The sequence below is a fragment of the Elephantulus edwardii genome, unplaced genomic scaffold (genome assembly GCF_000299155.1).
Source record: "Elephantulus edwardii isolate Elephantulus edwardi_28Jun2011 unplaced genomic scaffold, EleEdw1.0 scaffold00596, whole genome shotgun sequence".
NCBI classification, from domain to species: Eukaryota; Metazoa; Chordata; class Mammalia; order Macroscelidea; family Macroscelididae; genus Elephantulus; species Elephantulus edwardii.
Genome location: NW_006400346.1, coordinates 92,502 through 104,502, shown reverse-complemented (window position 1 = coordinate 104,502; position 12,001 = coordinate 92,502). Strand labels below are relative to the sequence as shown.

The following is a 12,001-nucleotide window of genomic DNA, read 5'->3' as shown; positions in this document are numbered from 1 at the left end:
CGCTATGAGTTGCAAACAACTCGACTGCACATAACAACAACAACAACAACCACTAGTGTTTTCTACTTTCAGTCAAGATTCATCTGACAAACAATGATAGCCCTGGTGCCACAGCCATTTCTAAACCTAGCCTCAACTTTTAGCAGTTTTCTATCAATGTCAGTTTTACCAGTTTTGGTTGCTCTTCAGAATATTTTGCTTACATGCTTTATTAATGATATTGTTATCAGTCCCATCAAGCCAAGAGCAGCTCATAGTGAACCTATGAACAACAAATTTGAATCCTGTTCTGTCTTGTGCTATCCTCACCATCTCTGACACACTTGAACTCATTGTTGCAGTCACCATGTCAATCCATCATATTGGATGTTTTCTTCTCTTTCAATAACCCTCCGAATTTTCAATCAGTATCTTTTTCAAGGAATAACCTCTCTTAGCAATATGTTCAAAGCATAAAAGATGAAGCTTCACCATCTTTGCCTCTAAGGAGCACCTTATATAAGACATTCTTAAGGCAGTCTGTGGAATATTTAGTATTCTTCTCCAGCATCACAATTCAAAGGCATTAATAATTCCTTTGCCATCCTTATTATTTGCCTATTTCTCAGATGCACTACAAGTGATTGAAAAGACCATGTCCTATCTTGCACCATCCTTATCGTCCTACTGAGATTATCTTGTTTGATAATTTCCACATTCTGCTGGATATCCTTTCTTGGGAATGAGAACAAATATGGATCTTTCCATTCAGTTGGCCATGTAGCTATCTTCAAAATTTTTTGGTACAGACTGGTAAGCATGCCCAAGGATGCATCAGTTAGTTAAAACATGTCAATTAGTATTCCATCAATAACTGAGGCCTTATTTTTAGTCAATGCCTTCAGTGCCACTTGAAATTCTTCCTTCAACATCATTGTTTGTTTGTTTTTTTAAATCATATACTACTTCTTGAAACTCTTCGGTGTTGACTAATTCTTTTTTATAAGGTGAGTCCATGTATTCTCTCCAACTTCTTTTGCTGCTTCTCAGAATACCCCGATAGCATCTCTCAGTATAGTAATTCCAAACTCCACTGAAAAGTCAGCTACGAGTTATTTTTGATTCAATGACAATGAGTTTTTTGTGGGTGTTTTTTGTGTGATTGCTTTGCTTGTGTAAGATTTTTCAAGTTGTAATTTTTACAGAAGCTGATCACCAGCTGTATCTCCACAGAATGACTGTATGGTTCCAAACCTCTAGTCTCCTAGGTATTGGCTGAGCATTTGACTACTTATGGAATAAATTTAGTGAAAGGCCATCAAGGGCACTATAACCCTTGAATGAGTGATCGGTAAGAATGAGTCATTATTGATGTGATTACTTCTCAATTATAAATGAGAAAGGATATCTTAACAGACTGGGACTCTGTGATCATTCTCTTACTAAACTCACTCTTACTGTTATCATGCCACTGATGTAATAGATCTTTTTACTTGAAGCACATCCTTAAATGCTATCATAAAGAATGTTGTTGTTGTTAGGTGCTGCCAAGCCAAGTATAGCTCATAGGGACACTATGAACACCCTACCTGACCCCTGCCCCATCCTGTGCCATCCTCATAATCTTTGAAGCACTAGATCACACACAGCTGGGTCTAGCTTCTCATTTTCTTACAGGGCATCACACATTCAGTGTCTTTCCATTTTTGGTAAGTTTCAAACTTTTCAGAATTATCCCTTTTCCTCAGGGTTTTAGCTTTTCCTCTTATGTATTCAATATGCATGCTAAGCAAATAGAGAATCTGGACTATATGAAGAAGAATGTAGCATCAGAATTTAAGGACGACTCAACAACCTATGTTACACATATAGAACAACTTTACTCTCAAAGTGAAAAAGACTTGCAGCATATACTGAAGAAGATGAAAGACAACAGTCTTCAATATGGATTACATTTCACTGTCAAGAAAACAAAACTCTTCATCACTTTTCAATAGTGAAGAGTTTTTGAGGATTTCATTTTACTTGTATCCACAATCAACACACATGATAGCAGCATTCAAGAAATAAAAAAAAAAACTATAATACTGGAAGAATCTACTGTCTAAAATATCTTCTAAGTTCCGAAGAGCTAGTATGTTAGTGTGAAGACTAAGATGAGCTTGATGCAAGGCATGGCATTTTTAGTTGTTTCATATGCATCTGAAAGTTAGACAATGACTAAGGAAGACTAAAGAAAAGCAATTCTTATGAATTTTGGTATTGGAGAAAAATATTGACTGTCCCATGTATTGCCAAAGGGAAAAAAAACCACACCAAAAATTGTGTCATCTTTGTGAGATGTGCCTTATTCTTTAGTGTTACATACTAATTGTGTAAATGTAAATAGTTTTAAATCTTTTTACCCACTGATGGACATGTGAGGTTTTCCCCATCTCTTTATTATTGTAAATAATTAGAAACAAAAACAAAACAGAGAGAAAAGAAAAGAAAGGGGGCATATGTACGGAAGGGAAGGGAAAGGGGGGGGAAGCAAAAATAAAAGGAACCTAGAGTAAGGATCTTGACTAATGCTCTTGCCACTGCTAATGTGGACAGAGGCAAGATATCTTGTGAGACAATGTCATAAAGGCAGAGCTAAACCTGAGCAGTTAGGCTGTTGCTTCTCAGGAAGGAAGAACCTAGTTTATTTTGTTCATCATGCTCTTATTGTCCTCTAAATCTCAAAACACCTGCAACGTTAAGCAAAACACCAGGGCCATACCAGATAGCTAAATATAGATATAGTTCTCATAATATGCTAGTGCATCTTGTATTACTATTTATGATTCCTTAAAAGGAAAGTTATGTACAGTTCATGGAAATGGCACACATCTGTGCTTACAAGGCATTCCTTGTATTTCTCAGGGATGTTACATGAGGTGTTCCTCACTACCCCAAGGAGTCATATCGAGCTTTGTTCCCACATGACCACACAAAGTCTAGTCTGGAACGGAGTTTCAGCTAATCAAGATATGGGAGTAAGGTATTGAGTAATTGTAGTTTCTGCTTTTCTGAAAGGGAAGCTAAGAAAAAGATACTGAGTCAAAGACAGAGCCTCCATTGGCCAAAAGCAGAACCAGACCATGATGGCAGACCATGAACATTGTTTCTGCCTGACGAAGGGTCATCACGGCTGTGCTATTGATTGTGGGAGAACTTTCTGCTGAGCTGAGATGTGTGTAGCACAATCCTGAAAAGGGATAGTGTCTATGCAGTCCAGGAGATTAATTTAGGCAGGACATGAAGATATGGAGAAGATTTTTTGTCTCTTGAATAGCATGCACCTGGTGCCAGATCCATAGGGACAATCTATCACAGACGGTCTCTCCCAGATCAGGAGATAAGGTGTAGGCTGGGCACCAACCAGTTCAGTGATCATGAAGCACTGCTCTGGCCTTAGTAGATGGAGTGCATGCATCTCCACATGTGAGGTTAATGTGCACCTGACACTAGACCTACAGTAGCATCCAGCCAAGGACAGTAACTACCAATGCAGGGATGGTAGAAGACAGTCTATTCTGCTGATTCTAAGTAGCAGTAAATGTGCAAGACTAAACACTAGTGCACAACATGTGCCAAATTCACATGGAGAGTATCTGCTGGTCTGGGAGGTGATCAGGGTCATGGATCCTGGTCAGAGGTGGTGCTTCTTGGCTATCTGGGTGCTGGCTGCAGGTAAGGCTCCAGGTAAGGCATGAATACTCCACTGGTACCAGGGGATACTGACAGCACATCTCCAAATGTAGTGCAGAGCACATTTAAGTGCCAGGTCCACATTCCTAACAAAAGCACATTCCTAACAAGAGGTGCAGCAGAAGTGGTGTCTGTGTGAGTACCTACAGCCACCTGATCAGGGTACAGTCATTGTCCTTATTCCCAAGGAGATTGTGGGCAATAAAGTTCACAGGACCACACCTTTCTTGTCGCTAGTCAGTCAATAGTGAGACTGTAGCTGCAATCCTGAATTCCTGCCCTGATCAGAAAGCTACTTCCAAAAGTTAAAATGCACACCCTGTGTCAGGTCTGTTCACAATATACTATACTGTCTGCCTCCTTATCTGTGTATTCATTCAGTTTCTCCCTACAGTCAGTTTTTGAACTACTTTTCGTCATGCCCTTTGAAGCCACTTCTTCAGGATTATCATCCATGTGTAATCTCTGTTTTCTGGTGTCTTAGTTGTAGAGGGTTGGGTTGGATTTTGTTGGGAAATCTCCTCTTGTAGGTTTTAGATATTGTAGATATCTTCTCCCATCCACCATCTATCTCAAAGCTTTGTTTAAAATCAATCCTTATTTAACTTTGTTTTTTCCAATACGGTTTATACACTGATGCTCTCAAAGATAATTTTCTAGATTTTTTTCCTGTTCTACTTACTTTTCCATATTTAGGCTTTCAGTATGTCTGGGTTTTCCTCTAAGTAATTTAAAACTCATACTTACTGTGTCGAGTTGGTTCTGACCCATAGCAACCCTCCATACATTATTGACCTTGTAAATTGTAATAAGAGGAGACTGACCCATATTGCTTCCTTGGAGCAGTTGATGGATTCGAACTGCTAGAGATTGCTTGTTTGCTTGCCATTGCAGCATCCTACAGACTACACCACCAGAGCTCCCTTAAGTAAGTTAAACACAAGGGTGTTTGTTTTTCCTCCTCCATATGCTGAGTTGTTTTCCCAACACCATCTGCTTAACAGTGTGTTCTTTCACCATGAGTCCATGTACCACCTAAATTTATTGACTTGTACAAGTCTGATTATCTGGGTAGATTACTCACAATCAAAGTAAGCACAGATTTACTTGTGCATACTTACTAATCTGTGTTGAATAGTTTCACACTTCTCACCACATGAAGAATAAGCAAATCTTTGCTTACCCTGCTTTTCAGTACTCCATCACTGCCAAGAACTGAACATTTAAAAAGGGACTTTCCATTCTTTTAAAAAAAATTGATATTTTTATCATATGAATTGGAGCTCCACATCAAGAAAACAAATATTCTCACCACTGGGCCAATTGGCAGCATCATGATAGATGGTGAAGAGATTGAGATTGTTAACAGCTTCAGTTTGTTTGGCTCCACAATCAACACCCTTGGTACCAGCATTCAGGAAATCAAAAGGTGAACTGAAGATGTCCATCTGCTGACAGATGTGCCTGATCTAGGCCATGGTCTTCTCAGTTATATGTTATACATCAGAAAGCTGGACAATGGCTAGGTAAGATAGAAGAATTGATGCTTCTGAGCTGTGGTGCTGGATAAGAGTATTTGGATTGCTAGGAGAATAAACAGGTTCACCCTAGAGACGGTGAAACCAGACTGCTCCTTGGAGACAAGGATTCTGAAGCTCCATCTGACATACTGTGGTCATGTTGCAGGAAGAGACCAGTCCTTGGAGAAGTATATTGTGTTTGGGATGTTGAAGGGACAATGTAGGGGAAGAACCTGGATGAGATGGATTGACTCAGTTACTGGGGTAATGGAGGTGGATGTGTCAGAGACAGTAAGGTTGCTCAGGATAGAGCAGGATTCAGAGCTATTGTGCATAGGGTCACTGAGTTACAGGCAACTTGACCAGGCATAACAATAACAACATTTCATTTTATGCAATATTTCATTTACATTATATTTTGTTCATGTATATTGTGGGGTCCCCTCACCTTACAACCATCTTACTAACACCTATATTCTTTAAAGTACATAAGCCCACACTACTTAATGCCTTGTGCCTTAATACCCCATTACTCTGATAGCCCCATACTCTGAGGGAACAAGGATATCCTTTTTGCTGAAGGACCCTGTGTCTTGGAAACTTGAGCATCTACACCTGCAAGCAAAGGCCAGTCAAGAGCAAGTCATCAGGATGCAGCAAGTAGCCCTAGTTCACAGCATGGATCATCTTCTCTTCATCTAGTTGCATCTGGTCAACTCATTCCCAGTCATCCATGGATAGATTCAAACGGGCAGCTGATGCACACTCAGGAATTCATACTTTTCCCTGCGTTCCAGAGCTGTTGGTCCACTCACTCAGTTCCAGCTCCCACATGTGGCCAAGTCTGAAGGAATATTCTCTGGAATTGAAAAACAGATGTCAGCTATAACTAGAAGCAGAATTTTTTAAAAAATTGCTACTAGTTTATTTACAAAATTCAAATACATTATTTACAAGAACAAATTCTTTCCATTTCCATCATCCCTCCACCCAACAAATTGTACAACCCAATGATTAATTCCCCCTCCTCCTGTACATCTTCATCCCTTTGTTTCCAGCCTCTCCCACCCTTCTTGAATCCTTACACTAATTCTACAATAATTAATGGTTTTATACAATATTTATCCTTGTGGGACTGAATTAGTTCACTCAGCATAATGCTCTCCAGTCCTTCCCAAATAGGTAATAATTTAAAAAATCATTGTTCCTCATGCTGCACAGTATTCCATTGTGTTAGTGTACTATTCTCAATCCATTTGTTTGCGGTTGGACATTTGGACTCTTTTCATGTTCTTGCAATAGTGAATAATGCTGCTATGAACATTGATGTACAAATCTCTATTTGTGCCTCAGTTCTTATTATCTCAGGGTATATTCCAAATAGTGAAATAGTTGGATCATATACATTTTCAATGTTCAGCTTTTTGAGGAAGTGCCAAACTGCCTACCAGAATGGTCGCACCACTTTACAATCCCAACAACAATATATAAGAGTTAATTTCTTGCCACATCCTCTTCAACATCTATTACTTGCTACCCTGTTAAACTTTGCCACTGGTACTGGAATGAGATGGTACCTCAATGTGTTTTTTATTTGCATCTCTCTTATTGCCAGTGATTTGGAGCATTTCTTCATCTGTCTGTTTGCCATTCAAATGTCTTCCTCTGTGAAAATTCTTTCCATGTCTTTTGCCCATTTCATAATTGGGTTATCAGTCTTTTTCTTGTAGAGGTCCAGGACTATTCTGTAAACTTTTGTTCTAAAACTCTTGTCTGAGATGGTATTACCAAATGTTTGTTCCCAGTCTGTAGGTTTTCTTTTCACCCTGTTGGGAAAAAAAATTGATGCACACATGGATTTAATCGTTAGAAGCAGAATCTTTGAAGTGGTGAAAAATTTTATCTTATACATGTTAGTTTTTGTTGTGTATTATTGAGTTATAACTGACTCATAGCTGGCATTCCAGCCAGCTTTCAGAGGCAATTAATCACCTGGGATGAACTTGCCCACCCTCTGTCAGAGCAGCTGGTGTATTAAACTGCATGCCTTCGGAATCGCACAGTTTCTTACCACTAGGTTACCAGAGTGAGATTTGTAAGTAAGCATGTGTAAACCTGTGCTTACCTCACTTATGGAGTCACATCTATTGATTGTACCTTCTCAGGGAAGGCTTCTCCTAGCTCATTATATTTGTTTTCTATTTCTACATGATGAATTAACACAAACTTGCTACAGGAAAACCATCTTTATTTAATTCATGGTTCCGTAGGTCAGAGGTCTAACCTGACATGCCTGGGTTCTCTACTTTGAGTACCTTGAGGCAGATGAGTAATATGGGTGATGCCTGAGCTGAACTCTTGTCTCTGGATGGGAAATGCTTTCGAGTACATTCTTTTTCTTTTAGGTATGAGGATTTGGGTTTTTTTTAAATTTTTTTGTTTTGTTTGTAAGATTTAGTGTTCCAAATGATTTCAATATTTACGTTTTTATGTTATAATTTCTAGATCATTATTTCTTAAAATATTTTCTTCTTTCTCTGTTTTTCTGTAGGTTTTCTTTAAATCTTATTTCTAGAAATTGACACTTGTACATCTGTCATCCCTATCTCGAAGCTTTCGCTCTTTCCCCCTCACTTTCTTTTTATTTTATATTGGTTTGCATACAAATATATGGTTTCTATTTGTTAACTAACTGTAGTTTCATTCTCCCATGAGTTAAGAGTTTTTATTTTGATTTTTCATAATATACTCCAAAAGTTTGAGTGTCTTCAGCCTAAGAAGGCATTTGTGAAATTTCACTTTACCACCATGGTCTTTCATTTTCTTTCTTTTTTTGTAATAAGACTATGACCTAGTCATGCATTTTTTGAAATATTAATAAAAAAGTAATTGAAATGTAACTAAAGACAGTCTTTGCACAGGAAGCTGTGAAAAGGACCCAAATACATAGAGGCTCTTCTGCCTTATCACAATGTCAGGCCATGGAAGCCTATCATTGTTTAACCCAGTGCTTTACAGAGAAGGTACAGCAGTACCAGTAGCACCTGGGAGCTTGTTAGTAATACACATTCTTCTCCTTCTTGACCCAAAGCTACAGAGTAAACAGGGATAAAGGCCTATCTTCTATTCAAAACCTCCATGTAATTCTGTGTTTAATTCATATATGGGAGGCATAGCTTTAACCTTGAGTGACTTTGTGTGTCTATGTCTCTGTGTGCATGTGTGTGTGTTTAGGAGAGAGAGAGACAAAGAAGGAGATAAAAGGCTAGAGAGAAAATGAGATAGAGGAGGTATTGACCATATTTACATATAGATGAAAGGGCTGAGGGGAGGGAGGGAGGAAAGCTCTTATTCCACATAGTCAATGATACACCTCATTTCAGCTTTGATACCTGTTACTGTGACAATATTTAAATTTTAAATTATTCACTGACAGATCACCGATAGCTTAGAATACTATATTGAAGTAGAAATTGCCCGAACAATGTGCAAGAAAATCTCAGGCGAAAATGAAAACTGCTTATTTCAAAAAGATCCAAAAATGCAAAAGGTAGGTGGCAAATACCAGGGGGTTTGATGATCTGGCTAGGCTTGTGTCCCAGAAAGAGAAAGCCAACAGTCTATTCTGCTTTGGTCCAGTTTCCTTTTTTTTAAAGAATAAAATTTTATTTTAATTGTGATTTTAATGAACATTTACAGAGAACTTAGATTTTCATTCATTCATTGTTGCACATTTTACCCCCTTATCCCTCCCCAAGTTCACTTTAAAAAAAATTCATTCATTGTTGCACAATTACCTACATTCCCCTTCCTCCTTAGTCCTCTTTGCAATAATATCTCTCTTATTCTGGGCTGTTGTCATACATATAGTTCTAGTAATATATTAATTTTTAAACTGTAGAAATTCAGTTGCCACCAATTTGCCAAGTAGGAATGACTCCTTGAGTGTCAGTGTAGGACTGCTCCACAGGGTTTACAGAAGCTGAGTTTGGGAAGGTGGTTTTCCAGATCTTTCTCCTGGGACACCTCTAGGCAGACTCAAAGCCCCCATCTTCTAGTTAGCAATTGAGGACGCAAACCCTTTAGAAACTTGAGGACTATTTAAAGCCAAATTCTGCTCATATTAAGGACTTTATGTGACCAAGTTCTAAACATATAGCACTGTTTCCATTTTATATTGCTGATAACACTCCTGCCCTCATTTTCCCTCTGCCTGAACACACACTGAGTAGCTAAAAGCAACATGAAGTTATTGTTTCTCACCATTCTGCAATCTATCTGGATTCCACTGGGCAGCTGTTACATCCTCTGTGGTGTCTGCCTGGCCCATATCTTCCAGTTGGCTCTTGACTCATGTCTGCGGCTTCATCTGAAAAGTCTGGAATAATTGGGACTGGCTGGCTATATTTATCACTGTGCTCAGTGCCTCTCCCTGGGACAAACATCAGGTGGCCTATCACTTTGGTTTTTTGAAGACTTGAGACTTCCTAAGATGTGGAACTTCCAGTGGTAAAGCCAGGAAAGTCTCAAGCAAACTGGGACAAGTCAGCCACCCTATTCCACAGGGTTCTGGGAAACAGTGCATGTATTTACTCCAGGCTTCCCATTACAAAGTTGTTAGGGTTTGAGGGTTCTTTGCCTCTGGCCAAAATCTAAAGACCTCCACTGCCTGCTGCCTGTCTCTGCCCTTGCTCCTGTCCCTGGTGTGTAGGACTCTGCTGCTTCCTGATATGGTTACTCCCCTGGGTATATATGGTTACTCACCTAGGTATGTACTCCTGACCCCTCATGCAGGATAGGGTTTCTGTGGGTAAAAGTAAGTTAGTATGGCTTGATGAAGGACCTAGAGTGAGGACTTTCTTGTGGATCACCAGCCCTTGGATGCTTTAATCTCTGCATCCTTTGAGCAGACATTCATAGTGGCTTGCATGAGAGTAATAGTGCCTTGACCAGGATGCACCCCAGCAACTGAGGCTGAGTGTCTGCCATTATGATTCTAGTGCAGCAGCTCTGCGGACTCCCAAGGGCTTGATTGTCTTAGATCATCTCTTGTTCCCTGGAACCAGTAGTAGAAATTAGGAATTGTTTTTCTGTATCTTTTTTCAACACAGACTCTTTCCCCCTCCCCAGGTGGTATTTTGCACCTTCATTGTTGCATCTAAACCCTGGAAATTTGAACTCAGCATACTGAAGAAACAATGCAAAGATGTCTAACTGTCTTTGAGCACAACCTGCCACTCTCACCTGTGCTTTACCGAAGGAGCTGGCATACTCACTGAACATTTAAACATCACAGTTTTCCTTCATTTCTATGACCATTTTGCATTTTTTGTGTGTGCTTCAGTACTGAATCTGAGAATTTATGGTGTTTTTTACAGTACTGAGCAGCCTCTTCTCATTTGCTAATTCATCTGATAGCAGGGCCCTTCTGTTACTGGTACACTGAAGAGCGTGGAGCTGTTCCTACAACTAAACCACTGAAGCCATGTTCTTACTCACTTTACAAATAATGATTTGAGGGTGAGCCCTCGATTTCAAATTGGTGGGAGCTTTTTCAATGTCTCTAGGCCTGACTGCCTTCAGTGTGTTGAACAAGGAATTTTAAAAAAAACAAACACACAGATATTATAGAATACTTGGACTCCCAGGAAGATACAACCCAAGGCTTAGGAAAAACTTTGGGCTTAAATACCGAATCTATCCAGTGAGCTATAACACTCAGAGTTTTGCGTTGTACTTTGGGAGAGAAAAAGATAAATGACAGGATATTTTTGTATGTGTGTACATATTAATGTGGAAGTTCTATTTAGATGTACCTACATGGTGCTAACATGTGAGCATAAGTTTGTACAACTATGCATGTGCATGCATGTGTGTGTGAGTGGTGTGTATTTGTCACACATATACGTGTGTGTGCCTAAATGTTAGAAAATGATGGCTAGCATACAATTATATGTACTGTATGTATGCATGTGTATGCATGAGAGAGAATGAGAATAGTAAATACCTCAGCAATCTAATTCTTTTTAAAAAATTTTTATTTTAATAATTTTAATGAAAATTTACAGAGATTTTGGATTTCCATTCATTCATTGTTGCACTTTTCTCCCTGCCCAGTCCTCCCCCCTGTCTCCCCCCCTTCCCAGTTTGCTCCTCTCTTTGAAAAGTAAAAGAAAAATTCTTTCTTTGGTATACAATCCCCCCGCACCCCTCCCACAGCCCCAAGTACACTCCCCTAGGCAAACTTAATTCTGGGCTCTTGTGCTAACCATAATACCCTGATATATTGCTTTTAAATTATTTTCTCCCTCATATGTTTCAATGCAGTATACAAAATATATTCAGTTTTTCTCAGTCTTACCCCAACCCTGATGTCAGCCCCATTCTACAATAGTGGCACCATGCAGTGTTTGTCCTTTTGTGACTGAGATATTTCACTTAGCATAATGTCCTCCAGGGTCACCCATTTTGAATAATATTGCATGAGTTCCTTGTTTTTCAATGCAGTGTAGTATTCCATTGTATGAATATACCACAGCTTCTCTATCTATTCTTTTGTTGATGAGCACCTGGGTTGTTTCCAACTCCATGCTATTGTGAACAAAGCTGCAATAAACAAGGGTGTGCATATATCTGCTTGGATGTCACTTATGATCTCTTATGGGGTATATTCCCAGTATTGGAATTGCTAGGTCAAATGGTATCTCTACTTGCAACTTTTTGAGAAAGCGTCATACCGCCTTCCACGGTGGTTGCGCCATTTTACA

At 39.2% G+C, this 12,001-nt stretch overlaps 1 protein-coding gene across 1 annotated transcript in view; it reads left to right on the top strand.

Annotated features, from left to right (window-relative positions):
- The window catches only part of LOC102871618 (cystatin-13-like), a 15,549-nt gene extending 5,101 nt beyond the window's left edge, over positions 1-10,448 (top strand). The window contains exons 2-3 of the mRNA XM_006903365.1: positions 8,671-8,784; positions 10,365-10,448. Coding sequence (XP_006903427.1) covers positions 8,671-8,784; positions 10,365-10,448 — 198 coding nt within the window. The remainder of the gene's footprint in view (positions 1-8,670; positions 8,785-10,364) is intronic.
- Positions 10,449-12,001: the final 1,553 nt, after the last annotated feature.